At 35.0% G+C, this 16,052-nt stretch overlaps 1 protein-coding gene across 6 annotated transcripts in view; it reads right to left on the reverse strand.

The window, feature by feature from the left end:
- Positions 1–1,766: 1,766 nt before the first annotated feature.
- The window catches only part of HOOK3 (hook microtubule tethering protein 3), a 116,230-nt gene continuing 101,944 nt past the window's right edge, over positions 1,767–16,052 (reverse strand). For all 6 annotated transcript variants that reach the window (XM_045458704.1, XM_045458695.1, XM_045458674.1 and 3 more), the window contains 3 exons: positions 14,174–14,278; positions 13,935–14,006; positions 1,767–11,447 (listed from right to left, as the gene is read on the reverse strand). In XM_045458704.1, coding sequence (XP_045314660.1) covers positions 11,307–11,447; positions 13,935–14,006; positions 14,174–14,278 — 318 coding nt within the window. In that variant the 3' untranslated portion in view covers positions 1,767–11,306. The remainder of the gene's footprint in view (positions 11,448–13,934; positions 14,007–14,173; positions 14,279–16,052) is intronic.

A 16,052-nucleotide genomic window follows, 5' to 3' on the forward strand; every position in this document is an offset into this window, starting at 1 on the left:
TTTTCTGTGTTGTGCTTCATTTAACCAAATCTTTGAAGGCCAAAAATATTTTGCTTATTTTTTGATTCAACCTACCTTTGTCCTTCACTTCAATATTAGGAGAGACACTCAGAAAATGCTAAATATATATGGTATCTCCATGGTAATGAGTGAAGAAAACTTATACTTATCTGACATTAAAATGGGCACTATTTTGACTACATAGCTATTTTTTATCTTGGTGCTAACTTCACTTTGAAATTAATTAGCTGATTATTTTAATGTAAATACAATCAATTTCCACCCTGCCACTGCCACTTTATCCAACACTAAAGATGTCATATTCCAGTAAGGTTTAGGGTGGAGATGAGAAAAAGGGTGGAAAAGGAGCAGGAAAAGGAAGGAAAGGAAAAGGAGCTCTAATCACCTAAATGGGATGCTTCAAGAATAATGCTTTAGGGGTACCTGGGTGGCTCAGTTGGTCAAGTGTCGGACTTCAGCTCAGGTCAGGATCTCTTATTTCATGGGTTCAAGTCCTACATCAGGCTCTGTGCTGTCAGCTCAGAGCCTGGAGCCTGCTTCCGATTATGTGTCTCCCTCTCTCTCTCTGCCCCTCCCCTACTCATGCACTGTTTCTCAAAAATAAACATTAAAAAAAACCCTTTTTGGGGCGCCTGGGTGGCGCAGTCGGTTAAGCGTCCGACTTCAGCCAGGTCACGATCTCACGGTCCGTGAGTTCGAGCCCCGCGTCAGGCTCTGGGCTGATGGCTCAGAGCCTGGAGCCTGTTTCCGATTCTGTGTCTCCCTCTCTCTCTGCCCCTCCCCCGTTCATGCTCTGTCTCTCTCTGTCCCAAAAATAAATAAACGTTGAAAAAAAAATTAAAAAAAAAAAACAAAAAAACAAATAAACCCCTTTTTATAAAAAAAGGATAATGCTTTATATTATTAAAGAATGCAATTACTCTACCATTGGTTATTGCTGTACTGTCAGTAGTAAGGTTGATGGTGCTAATGTGGTAACTCTGAGAGGGGAGAAGCTGTAATGTTTAGCTTTTATCCCTTAAGAACTTTGGACAATCAGCTCACAACTATTAAGAACCAGACTAAATCAAAACAAAATCTCTGATAGTTACTGGAAAAAACCCTCAAAGAATATTTAGTAATTTACAATAAGTCAATGGCATAAACCTTATTATTGTCTAAGATTATTTATTTAAAAAATATTTTTAATGTTTATTTTTGAGAGAAAGAGAGAACAAGCAGGGAAGGGGCAGAGAGAGAGGGAGACAGAGTATCCCAAGCCAGGCTCTTCACTGTCAGTACAGAGCCCGACATGGGGCTCGAACTCACAAACTGTGAGATCATGACCCTAGCTGAAATCAAGGATTGGATGCTTAACCGACTGAGCCACCCAGGCACCCCAAAATTTATTTATTTTTGAGAGAGAAGGAAAGAGAGAGAGAGAGAGAGAGAGAGAGAGAGAGAGAAAGCAGGGGAGGGAAGACAGAGAAAGGATGAGAGAGAATCCCAAGCAGTGGGAGCTAACTACTCCCACTAACAGTGCAGAGCTGGATGTGGGGCTCGAACTCACCAATCATGAGATCATGACCTGACTTGAAATCAAAAGTCAGACACTTAACCGACTGAGCCACCCAGGTGCCCCAATGGCATAGTCTTTAAATTGATAGTACACTATGGCAAGTGCCAAAGGCAAGTGGATGAACAGTATTAGATAATTATTAAGTATGTGTTTGTCATGGTTTAAGAGTAAGAAGAAAAATCTACACTGAATTTTTATACAAGTCTTTATTTACAACTTGTTTAACAACTGTACACTTTTTGCAGCCTTGAAAACATTTTTGTACTTGAATGGGAAAATATAGTTTGACCAAATCTTAACTTTATTCTTCATATACATATACATATATTATATGCATACATATAAACATATACATATAATTAATACCATAACAAGTTGGCAGTCATAAAATTAAAATGAATAAGTGATATCAAAAGGAAATACAATATAAGATTTCAAAAAAATTAAAAATCTGTCTTCTGGTGGTTTATTGGACTTAATGTTTCTGTGACTTTCGTGAAAATTTCTTACTGAGGCTAATAAGTCATTCACCTCAGAAAAACAGAAAATCCACTGATCTAATATACAGTAAATGGTTGGTAAACTTGGTAAACATGTGGAAAAATCCTTGGATGCTGTTATGTACTATGCTGCTAAATCTGTATTGATTCCATTGTGAAGTGAGAAATTTAGAGTTCTATGTGGCTTTCATTTTTGGATTATAATGACAAAGAATGAAGTTGTTGAATTATAAATTCAATAGTCAACCAGAAATAAGAATATACCAAGTAATATCCTTTTTGCCAAAGCTTAACTGCAAGGTGGATAACTGTGATGCCAAATAGGAAACTAACAACAATTCATAGAACAATCAATAATACTTAAGACATGAGTATAAGGCTTTAGAGCTGGGACTGTAATCAATACAATTCCAACTCCAATGTACTAAGGTGTTTTCCAGCTCATCTGAAAAGTTTAAAAAATACTATAGAAAAAAAAAAAGCCTTTTCTATCCTCAAATCTTTGATAGAATTTATTAATCAAAATAAGGCAAATTATTAAATTATTAGATATGTTTGAATTTTACCATTCATTACACAACCAAAAACTGGGTGTTATAAATGGTGGGGCAATTGTCAAAACATGAAAACTGCAAAACAAAATAAATCTCGAAATTATTCTAGGTGCAAAGCATTCTGAATTACACATAACCTGTTCACAGCAAAGTTAGTGACAGCAATGACATTTTAGTGCATCTAAATTTTAAATAACTAAGGCTATTAAAAAACAAAAGGCTACTATTTAAAAAAATTAAAAGGCCTCAAATCATTGATTGGCATTTGTGTACAGTCTTTTCCTGTATTTATACTAAAATACTATGTATTTCAAGCATAATGAAAATTTCCCTTAACTAACATGAATCTCTGTAGAACACATATTAAATTAGGCCAACAAGAAAATAATAACACAAACTCAAATCACACCATTTACCGATCTGTACTTGAATGATGATAAGAATTTCATAATTTGCTTGGAATTTGACCTACTGGATTGAGTCTGTTGCCTGATTTAAAACATTTAAAACAGAAGAGGAAAGCATCAGCATCATGACTTCCTAACAGGACAGTTTTAACTAAGTACCAAGCCTACTGAAAAGAGTTATGATTAAGTCCCTTATTTTCATTAAAAAAGTCAAAGATGCATCCATGTGCATCCTTTTCGTTATGTTCAAAAGTAAATTAATAAATACAAAAAAATGTTTCATTAACTAAGTCACTGGAATAAAATTCTTGCTTCGTATATGAAACTGAACTTAATTCATGTAATCCAAGTTATTAAGAGCAAGAAAGTATGAAGAAAACCAAGGAATTATTTGGATCTTGATATACCTTTAAGGGGGAAACGATCAAATGTGATGTTAGGGAGAAATGTTTAAAGGGACAGAAACAAAAACTGTTGCCACTTTCATTAGATCTATACAGATTTAAAAATAACAGAAGGATAAATGTTTAGCAATTTTTATTTGTGAATAAATAACGCATTCATTGGTTTTTGCTCTATGTGTGTTAGAAACTATGTATCATCAATTTGAGGACTACAAAACAAGGAGAAAAAAGCCTGAAGATACTAAGTTATGATTTATGAAATGATTTAATTTAATCACTTGAAAAGTAAAGTGCTAAGAACCTGTTTAAAAAAATACATTGAAAACTAGTTTCAAAGAATGGGGTTTTGATTTTTCCAGTGTCTTTAAAAAGGGCTGGTATTAATTTTTATATGAAAAACAGCTTTCTTCAACTACGGCAGTAAAATCTAATAGTTATTATAAGTTAACTGAAAACTTTCATTTTGTCCTTGTTTTCTCTTTGGGCATGACAGCACTGTAAAAAGGCATTTTCTGCAATGATGGAAATGTTCTATATTTATGCTGTCCAATATGGTAACTACTATTCATGTGCGGCTACTGAGCACTTGAAACGTGGTTGGTGATTAGAGAGAACCAAAGTTTGAATTTTATTTAATTTTAATTTAAATGTAAATCACCATGTGGCTAGTGGCTAATAAATTGGACAATGTAGGCCCAGGATCTACTCTTATCTAAATCAGCAAGCCACCGGATGGTAAAGACATTTAGAAGGGAACTTATTCACTCAACAACTAAATTAATAGATATTCAAAACATAATATTCTGTCTTTGTGTGTGTGTATGTATGAGCATATTTCTTTTTTAATTTTTTACTTTAGGGGGACAAAAGCAGCTCTTCTCTCAAAGGTCAGGGTCTAGACTTCTCTTATTTCAGTGTTGCTCTCTTCTAGGTGACTTGCTTAAGCAAAGCACATCAGTAGAACAGGGGGTAATACAGAAGAAAATACTACAGAAACTTTTCACAATATAAAGGCATTTCTCTCATGTGAAAGCACAAAACAAAACTCTAAGAGAATGTTCTTATGAGCAAATCTCCCTATTCTTTGGCAGTAATCATGTGTCAATGTTTACATAACAACAAATATTTCACTACTTTTTGACTATGATTTGAGTATTAACATTTTTAAGTTACAAATGGAAGAGTCCTGATTTCTAAAAATATCTCTGAAGAGAACAGGCTGAAAACTTAGCTACTTTTGAACTTAAGAACAGTCAAGTTCATTAAGCATCTGTTATAGCAGAATGAAGGATATTTCTGGAGCGTTCTGCTACCTTTTCTCATCAACTAACTCCCACCATTTTCCAGATTTTCCAACTTTATGGCTCCTGGAACCTGGCTTTCTTTCTCCTGTCTTTGGGTATAGGCAATGATGAAGAAACTATGAGAGTTAAGGGCAATTGGTAGGTTTGTATTTTAGGAAACAGCACAGCAAAGGTGAGAACTCCCCATGGCTGATGGTCCATCTCTCTGGGAGTCGGGAGGACCAGGAGTGACTTAGTTATCAGGCCAGTGGACACTTCCCCTTTTATCAGGAAGCCTGCTGAGAACAATTCAGCTGGGTTTAAAGGGTTCGTCTAAGCCCAGGAACTGGACTATTCTGGTCTCTCAAAATTGGGTACACACAGGCCATGGGACTAGGTGCCTTCTGGTATTCTCTAATTAACTAGAAGATTGTTTACTTTTTACTAATATAACTCCAGAAAACAAAAGGTTTCAAGGGTGTTGGCATCTGAGAGAATTTGGCCTCATGAGTACTGACTTATACAAGTCTTATTAATGTGAAATATAAAATGCAATTTATGCCCAATAGCCCCAATCCAGCTTCAAATAGATCTTTAGACTTGGATTTTCAGATCCCACTTTAAACATTTCAGGAAGAGTACAGAGCCCATTTCTTTGGGCGATCTTTTACATTTTTCTTAGTGAGTACTCCAAAATAAGGAAAAGACCCTAGCAGAAAAGACATAAATAGAAAATGCCACAGAAAAGTAGAAGAAAAATAATTATCTAATATTAGTAAAGTGCTGTGAACCTTGCAGTAAAGTATAAATACATAAATGATTAGATAGAACAGTAAATAATATTAAGACACTCATCTATAATAGTGACATATACACACTATAGAATGTATACAGTAAGCACTGCCCATAGGTTGACAAACACACCAAGAATAAACATGAATCCCTTTTATTAATTTTAACAATTGCTAAACTAATTATTTTCCTTTGTCACCTTAGAGATATCTAAAGTGATAACACCTGCTCAGAAGTCTCCCACATACATTAAAGCCTCAACATGCTTTGGTAGTTTTCTTTTTCTCATTTTGAGATTATTCTTGTCATGGTATTTAATTCTTCCTTTAAGCTCTGAGTAGGTAGAATTTGGGACATTTGGTAGCCCTTTGGGCCTGAAATTTTGAGGCTATGGACACTTTTTCTGATGATTTCATCTTCAGATCCTAAAGATCTAATTCAGAGCCTGGTGATAACGTATCAGGTACATAAAGACTCTCTTGAATATATTTTTAAAAATCTCTACTCCTGCTTTCAATTTAAACAAAATATTGTGGGGGGGCTACTATGTCTAATTAGGGGGGAACATAAAATTGATCCTAAGGTGTATAAACTAGATAAAGCAGCAGATCTAGAGAAGTCAGTAGTAATTTTCAGCCACCACAGAGTTCTTCTGATCAAATCCAAGTATCCTCAATGGCTTCAAATCACTATCTTAGATTTAGTAATGGGTTAACAGTTTCAAAATAAAAATAGATGCTTTCCCTTCCACTGATAAACGTATAGTTAATGTTGCATGCCAGCTAATGCCCACTGAAGGGAAGGACAGTTAGAAACTAAATTACATTTTTGTCTACTCTTCTTTATTTAATGATCATGTAAGAGAGTGAGAAGATTTTATGTAAACTATCACTTGAGGAACATTTGTTAAGACAATGTTATTTTTAATTGTATTAGTACTTCTATCAGCCTGGATATTTGTTTATAATCAGGCCATGTCTTATCCCAATAATACATTCTAATTTCTAGGAATGGATTTGCCTTCACAGTCTTCTGTTACTTCCTCACATTTTTATGCTCACTTATAAATACAGCAGACAAACTGATCTTACAGAATATTATTGGAAAATAGAAAAATAATGAAGAGAGACATCACATTAATCGTTGACATGTAATCATTAGGAAACATGTATAGACCCCCCTACAATTGTCCAAACTCATATACTTGCCATAATTAGGTTCAGGTCTCTTGTTTCTCAAATAAACTAATGTCCCTTTCTCTATCAATTTAATAAACTTCATAAGTTTTTACATTCATAGATAACACACATGAGTTGGATTGGGTTGATAAAGGGCTGTTTAGCAACAAAATAATCAATAAATTCTTCTCAAGAACATATTCAGTGATTTAGAAGAGATGGATATCATCACATTTGTGCTGTCCTTCGTTTTATAAAAAGGAAGCTAAATATTAATATTTCTATGATTTGGGGGAATAGGGAAAGGCAGAAATTAGCTGTGTCAGCAGAAAATTATTTTGTTTTTTAGGTTCTGAGAAATGAACAGTATTTACTATAAAACTTTAGAAGAATAAAATTATTGTGCTTAAACTGGACAATAAAACATTTTCAATAAAAGGAACATACACCAATTATTATGTAAATATGCTTTATAGAAAGTAAAAAATTGGATGACAGACACATTGAGAATAGCCTTCCTCATATAAAAACTTCATGATATAAAATATTAGAATCATTATAGTTACAAAGAATAAGCTCTGAAACCACTTTCTAAATGTAATGAATCAAATGTACCAAAATAAGCTGCCATTTCGACAGTTGGGACTATAGAAAAAGAGATTATCATTATTGAATGACCCTCTTAACTTAGAAAAAGGGAAAATAAAAGGCATGCTAAAATAATTTTCAAAGATTATGATGCCCCATTTCTTTTTTTAACACACTCCTTCATCTACTGCAGGGCATCACACAGGTTGACTTTGAAGTATAATGAATATGCTACATCAGCACAATGAGTCCCTTCATCATACAAGGGGGAGAAGTCAATGCTTCCTTCCATAATTTAAGAAATAGACAACAAAAAGCATTTTGCCTTAATGTTGTTATTCTGTAATTAGCAAAAAGCAAAACACCAAGCACTTTCCTCTCACTTTAGGGTCACGGTGTTCTTACCCACAGGGCTGGAAACTAGCTAGGTGTGCAGTAGCTGTGGGTTGTGGGTGCTTTTTCAGATAATCTCACATGTTCAACTGGCAATAACTATAACATTCCAGAGTCTGAGATCTGGACAATTGGAAATTAAATGCAGAGAGTTAAGATAATTTTAAAAATTTAGACTCTGGTTTCAAGATAATTCTCATATTGGGATAGGGATTTTCAAATTTTTAACATGGTGTTAGCTTGAAAAGATGAATGCTTGTCTGAGAGCAAGAGGCACTGGAAGATATTTTGTATCATTAGCTAACAAAAATAAACAAAACTGCTATTATAAGGAGACGTGAGTAAACTAGCTAATAAAATGATCTTTTCTTTAGCCTAACTCATCTCTCACTGAACAATCACTTACTGCTGATGTGCTTGCATAGTGTGGATTTTCACGCCTGTGCAGGGTTAATGAAATGTCAGGGCCAATGTCTGACTGGATAACATCTAGCTTAATTTTTTACAATTGAGCTTTACTGTATAAACAGAACAATAAAACTTCAACAAAATTACAAATGCAAAATTATCCTTATTATAATCTACTCATCTCACATCCCACCAAGCCAATTTTACCAGGCTAGGACTATCAAATAGAAATAATTCAATCTTAATCAATTTTGGAACATGGGTCCTTTATTTAGGGACTTTTTTTCTTGGTTATTATCAAGGAATTAGACAAATGATAAAAAGATATGATTGAATTTTTGAAGCTCTTTTCAGATATGTACAGTTGTATTATTTATTCTCTGTTTCTAGGTGGTAAAACTACAATATCTGTTGGATTTTTTCTGATTACAAACTTTGTAAATGCACACTGCAGAACATAAATGTTACTCTTAAAAATTTTTTTAGTTATTTACTTTGTATTTTCTTACCCTGGTTAGAAGGAAAACAGAAAATAAGATTTTTGTTTATAAGAATTCAACACTGCGGGGATGGGTCACCCCAAGCTAATGCAGTAACACTGTACTTACTCCATTGTGGAGGCCAGGGCTACAGCTCTGTTGTTGTTCGAGCAAACTGTGGCTTCTTGAAGCTACTGTATACAGGGAGTCTGTAAGAATATAGCACAGTATAGCTCACATCTAGATAAAGTGCCTAATGGCTTTTAACTTCCAGACAAACCATGCATCATCACAAACCTCCTGAAAAATTATTAATCATTATTGGAGAAGTAGTGATTTATAAATCTCGCCCAAAGCTGGGCAAGGGAAACAAGGTTGTCACTGCTACAGCTCAGTTTTATTCCTGCTTTTTAAAAAAATATCAGAATGTTTAGGAATATAATTTCTGCTATGTAATGCAAGTAATATACTAAACCCATACAGGTACAGTAAAGGAACATGAAAGTTATGAATGTAAACACCAAAATAATAGCATGCAACAGATGCCAAAGAAAAATGAGTAAAACCTGCTTCTAAAAGCCTGGCACCTGGTAGCCTACCTACCAGGTAGACCAGAAGACCAGGACTGGAGCAGTAAACAAAGAACTAAAATTAAAACCTCTCGTCTCATAGGATATAATCCATCTAATAAAGAGATCATAGACTCTTTTTTTTTTATTTTCATCTATCTTATTCTGCAGGTAGTATAATTTTCAAACAATTTTAATGTTACCAAGGTTAGTGTTCATGCCCTGTTTTAAAACAGCTAAATCCTTATGTTATTTGTGAAATAAGGGGGCAGGGGTAAGAACCATCTTAACTAGTTTTTAATCTTGTACTGTTAAATTGCCTATGTTGATGAGGTCTGCTTAGTCTCCTGAAACCTCACAATGCATTCTACTCACGTCGTTCTCTCCATTATTACTAATTCTTCCTGCTTTATAGTCTTATCAGGCAGAAGCAATCATACTGCACTCAGACCTCTGTACGTAATGTAAAAAATTAGCACAGTGTATGGAGTCATTTCCGTGTATACTCTAATAGCTTTCTTCAAGAATGGTTTCTGAGGACAAATGAAAACGCTACTAATTTTTAGGTCAATTTTCTTACAAAAAAGAAAGTAAGGATTTAAAATCAAACACTTGAATATAGTTTCTGAAAGTTCTTAATTACATTTAACTTGATTTAGAGTTATTCATTTGTATTTAATATACAAGACTAAATGAAACCTGAACTTCCAAATAGCAAGTACATGAAATAAAATCTTTTTAGGTGACGTATCTGAAACCAAAACCAACCAACCAACCAATCAACCTAATTTCAATAATTTTATGCTTAAAAAAAATTGGCTATGGTGCAAGAAAAAGGCTGGAGGGGAACTTAGATATAATTTGGGACCAAATACTTAATATGGAAAGTCAGGCAGAGGCATTTCATTTTCAAATGAATGCTGTTTCACATTTATATAGCACCTTATACAGCCAAAGTGCTTTACAATCATTATGACTTGATGGCCATTCAAAAAAGTAAATGAACACGGTTTACAATCTGTCAACAAATCTAAGAACTTTGAGGCAACCAAATACCCAAGAGAATCTATTCAGTGGCTGATTCTTGGACTAGTACATAGAATTAAGAAAAAAATGTTAAAAGACCTGTCATAACATCACATACAAGAAGTCACTTATTGATCTTAAGGACTGATACTAAGATGTTAGGTTTAGGAATTGAGAAATAGAAGGGTTTATATTAAAGAATAAGTAAAATGAGGTGCAACAAGGAAATTGCCCAAAAGGTAAGGCTACCTGTTACTAGTAAGTATATGAAAAATAAATCTTTTAGATGTGGAGGGTAACTGAAACTGTAAATGTCAGCCGCATTGCTAGAATCTGATCCTCAGTTACTATGATATTTCAAAACAAGAAAAAAATGAATGCACTGCCTGATTTTTTTCCTGTAATTTCCCCCCAAATAACCTAACCAATCCATTATCTTCTGTCAGCAAACAAGATAGCAAGAAATAATGAAATTTTATGTATGTTTTAAAAATAGTTTCCAAATCTTCGGACAAATTTAATTTCCTATAAAACAACGTGGAAAACTTATTTTTTTCCCTCTAAATAAATCTATCAGGTGCCTTAGGTAACATCGGATTAGCACCTCTGCCAATGTATTTATGTCTTTGCAAAAAGTGCACTTGCCAACCATTTTATATAGTAAATATGCAAGTTATTTGAAGTGCATTTGGAAAACAATTGAAAACACAGATTAATACATCATAAAAAGATTAATTCCCTTTAAACAAAGACATTCTTATAAAGCATGGTAACACAGAGGCACAATAAAGAATATAAATTGTATATCAATTATTGGCAGAAAATCTAATTCATTACAAAGCCTACACCATTGGGGAAAGGACATTTTCATACAAAGAAAAGTACTACACTATTATACAACACTTTTAATTGGGCATTTAAAAATTTTTGGCACATTAAAAGGAACTGAAAGGACTACAAAATAAAGAACCAAGAAACTAAAATATTATAGATATAGGAGAGAGAAAGTCCTCAAATGAGAAACAACTAAATATCAACATAAAAGAGACAAAAAATAAGCTGGCTGAATTTCCTGAAATGTTGTCATATGTAACAGAAGTATGCTTTGAATGTAGGATGTTTTTTTATTCTGATGGCAAGACTTGTCTACCTTGCTGTGGCTGGTTGAACATGGCCCGGATAAGATCTTCTTGTGCTGGTTGCTTGTCTTTGCCTAGCCAGAAATGACTGCCCTGAACCTGTACTAGCAAGTCTATCTTCAGCCGCCTTTTTATGCAGGGTCATTCCCTATATAACATAGGAAAAAAAAAAAAAAATCAATATAAAAAAAAGTAGAACATACTCTCACTAAAGAAAATTTCTTCACGCAGTATTTGTCACAATGAATCATAAGGCACAATTAGGAATGTTAATTCTGCTCATTTCAGATTAAAATCTTACAGAGACATTTTGTTCCAATAATTAAGTACAAATTTTCTCTTGGAAAAATTAAGCCTTAATTTTCTGAATTTACAATAATCAAAACAATAGATTACCCATAATCATATATACTTCCTTCTCAAATCAAATGTATAAAGTGATTTCCCAAGAACAAATAGTGCAATTGATTGGTAGGAGTTGATTCGCACGTGGTTGTGGAAATCACATGGCTTACTTATTTTGAGTGAAAAGCACAGGTTGTTTCTTAAGGAGGAAAGCCACACTAGGTATAATACATACCTCCAGGGTGTTTTTCTTCACTTCAGGCAGGCTTGCATTCTCAAGCAAATTAAGAAAAGTTCCTGACAGCCCACAACAGAGGCCCCAAACCAGAGCTGGGGGTCTTTCTTGAATACTGGAGTAGGATGGTCTACTAGCTTAGAAGGGAGAGGATATAGAGTTGCTGGGCCCAGAGCACCTTACCAGGGGATTGGAAACCTCTGGGAGTGCACCCTTTCAACTGTTAGTTTATGAGGAGATCAGGGAAATAGTGGTTTTGGTACTTATTTCATAAGCCAGTAAAGAACCTTGGTCAGGGAAACATTAAGAAACAAGAGGAGCTATTTAATCTCACTAGTGATTGGCTACAAGTAAACTGATGGGAGGAAGTGGACACTGTAACAAGGAAGAAAGTAAGAAATAAGCAACTGAGAACTAAAAGGAGAGCAGGTACATATGCCAAGCAATGTGAAAAGTCCTAGGGCTTTCCTAGAGAAAGGAAAGACTGGCACAGAAGACAGAAGACTAAACAATCAATCTTCCTATCACTAGTTAGCTTCTAGGGAAAACACTGGCCATGGCTGTGTATCTTTAACAGAATCTGTCATGTATACCCAAATACATAACACTTCTCCATTTTCCCAATGAGAAAACCCAGAACATGTTTTTTTACTCAATTTGAAATCAAAGCATTTAAGAATCTGAAGAAAACTAACAAATATCTATTGGTAATCTTTAATTTATTAATTTGGCTACATATATTAAGTTATTTAAAATAAACTTTTTTTTTTTTTTCATTTTCACATTTCAAGCAACTTATTCAAGTTCTTCACACACCTTTAAGACCTCAATAGCCACAACTGGGCAATTCTCTGAGATACTTAATGCCTTTTCCCAGTGCCTGTCACCTCCCCTTCCATTCAGTAGTCTGAGATGTAGAATTTTCTGAATGTATGTGTGGCTACCTCACTAGAACATAACTTGTGTGAGACTATTTGGAGTTACTCCTTTACTCTCTGGAGAGCTAAAAATGTTCTTTAATACCATGTCACAGAATAAATAAATTTGGTTCTATAACCACAATATGTGAAGTCATATAAATCAATCAAAACTTATGAAATGACTACTAAGTATTGAGGGACAGAGTTCCAAGATCACTAACACCAACCTTTAAAGAGGACAAAGGGGACACAGAAGAGGTGGACTCAGAACTAATTCCCAGAGAACTTCCTTAGGTAGTTTTCCCCTATTTTTATTTTTTAATTTTTAAGAAATCTATATTTGTTAATAATAGTATTCTAAATTAATTTGGTTTCTTCCTTTGTTTTTGTAAATTATGATAAGATTTGAAATATGTAGTTTTAACCAAGGCAAATATAGACAAATCATGAAATTGTCTGAGTTTCTGACAAACATAAAATCACATTATTAGAAAACCTGGGGCATTACCCTTGAAGACACAGTATCAGTTACAACTGTAAAACAGAAACAACAATAACATAACTATAGGGTCACAGGGGGATGATGAAAAAAAATCTGGCTCAATTTCCTGTCTTAGGCAACTAACATTTTGACAAGGCAGAAGTGGTCTTACTGGGAAGAAAAACAAAGAAGAAAAAAAGACCAGTCTAGGACAAAATATTGAAAAAAAAAGTACAGCATTCTTCAAAATTCACAGCTATTTATATCCAGAAAGTGTTACTGAAGCCCAGAATGTTGTTGTCCTGCAAAGGCAATGAAATCATTCCACAAAATAAAAGCTACTGCATCTGTGTTTAGATGTTATTAAAGTCCCCTTCCCCTGGAATAAAATGGTTCTGAGGGATAGAAATCAACATCATTTATCTTTCTATGCTGTAGGAATAATGATGTGTTCAAAACGTCGTAACCCTGCTTATAGTGGTTCTCATTTCTGCTTTTCAGTCCTAAGATCAGCATTAGGTTTTGTTAGTGTGTGTTAGGATAGCAATTACTTTCAGATTCACTTAGTAGAATTTTTTCTATAATAAAGGTAGTATAATAATTATTACATATTCATTGAACTTTGCAATATGTTTTGAAGTGTTATTTCCTTACCAGATTGTACCAGGCACTAACAATATATTTCTCCTCCATTTCTCTTTGACTCTTTGTTTTCTCATATTCTTTCTAAAAAATAAGCACATGTAAACATGTAAAGATGAAAAACAATGTTAATAAAATGTAATTAGTTAGCTAAATTCATGGACACAATTGTATACAGCAAGGCTCCTAGAAAATAAAGAATCAAAAATCAAATACCTTATTGTTATTGTATAGTATAGCAAACTACCTACCTCTAAAGAATGGAACAGTCGGTCCCGTTCCTGGAGCTGATTTTTAAGAGCCTGTATTTCTGGTGCTGCTCCTTGATTCTGCTTAGGATCTAAAGTACGGATAACCTGCAAAAAGGAATAAGAGAAAAAAAATTGAAGTTTCAAACTTGCAAGAATGTAACATCTAAGGAAGCAGTTATATAAAAGAAAAAAATCAAGGACAAACCTTGTGAGAATCATAAAGCTATCTTACAAGGATACTTTAAAATTTGAATGTATGAAATACTATTCAATTGTAGCTTTCAATTATATAAAACTTTTATCTATGTAAAGAATCAATTTTAAGGAGTAATTCTGGCTTAAAATTAATAAAGAATACTACAACACACATTACTGACAGCTGTGTTCCCTTTCCCTTTCTTCTAAAGTGGCTTAGCTACCCTCTGTCTCTGAGAGAGCTGATCCTGATGGTTGTCACTGTGACCCGATCTCCTACTCTGCCAGTAGCTTGGTTTAGGCATGCGCATGTGATGCACTTCTAGCTGGCCTACTAGCAGTCTTCCGGGGAAGGTCTTTTTGCTTTTTGGCCCAATACTTTTACTATCAAAACTGATCAAACCTAGGGAGAACTTGGGGCGCCTGGGTGGCTTGGTCGGTTAAGCGTCCGACTTTGGCTCAGGTCATGATCTCACGGTCCGTGAGTTCGAGCCCTGCGTTGGGCTCTGTGCTGACCGCTCAGAGCCTGGAGCCTGTTTCAGATTCTGTGTCTCCCTCTCTCTCTGCCCCTCCCCTGTTCATGCTGTCTCTCTCTGTCTCAAAAATAAATAAACGTTAAACAAAACAAAACAAAACAAAAAAAAAACCTAGGGAAAACTTGAAAGAGAGGAACAATAAAAACCCATTTCCTTTAACCCTAATTCGCCAACTGCTGCACTGCCACATTTTGTCTCTACACACACACAGACAACTTGCTTGTTTGGGAGCTCCCTCCACATCACCTTTTTTTAAATGTTTATTTTATTTATGAGAGAGAGAGAGAGAGAGAGAGAGAGAGAGAGGATCCAGAGCAGGTTCTGTGCTGCAAGCAGAAAGCCCAATGTAGGGCTTGAACCCATGAATTGTGAGATCATGACCTGAGCCAAAGTCAGATGCTTAATGGAATGAGCCACCCCGGCACCCCTGGGAGCCTATTTTAAAGTAATCAGCATGGGGCGCCCAGGTGGGTCAGTCAATTGAACATCCAACTTTGGCTCAGGTCATGACCTCACAATTCGTGGGTTCAAGCCATGTGTCAACCCCTGTGTCAGGCTCTGTGCCGAGTATTGATCCTGCTTAAGATTCTCTCTCTCTAAAATAAAATAAAAAAAAAACCAGAATAAAATAATCTGCAGACCTCATGACATGTAACCCTTAAATACTTCTTAGACTAAGGATATTCTCTTACATAATCACAAGATCATCATCATCTGTAAGAAAATGAACAATTCTAGAAGTCATCACTATGGGTTCCAAATCCACATTTCCACAAGTGTCTCCAAAATGTCTTTTTTTTTTTTTTTTAACGTTTTTATTTATTTTTGGGACAGAGAGAGACAGAGCATGAACGGGGGAGGGGCAGAGAGAGAGGGAGACACAGAATCGGAAACAGGCTCCAGGCTCTGAGCCATCAGCCCAGAGCCTGACGCGGGGCTCGAACTCACGGACCACGAGATCGTGACCTGGCTGAAGTTGGACGCTTAACCGACTGCGCCACCCAGGCGCCCCCAAAATGTCTTTTATAACTGCTCCTTCCACCACCAATATAGGACTCAAAGATTAACGCATTACATTTGGTACTTAGATCCCTTTGGGCTCTTTTAAATTAGAACAGCCTCTTGTCCTCCCCCATACTCAAATGCCT

This window comes from Leopardus geoffroyi, chromosome B1 (assembly GCF_018350155.1).
Source record: "Leopardus geoffroyi isolate Oge1 chromosome B1, O.geoffroyi_Oge1_pat1.0, whole genome shotgun sequence".
NCBI lineage: Eukaryota > Metazoa > Chordata > Mammalia > Carnivora > Felidae > Leopardus > Leopardus geoffroyi.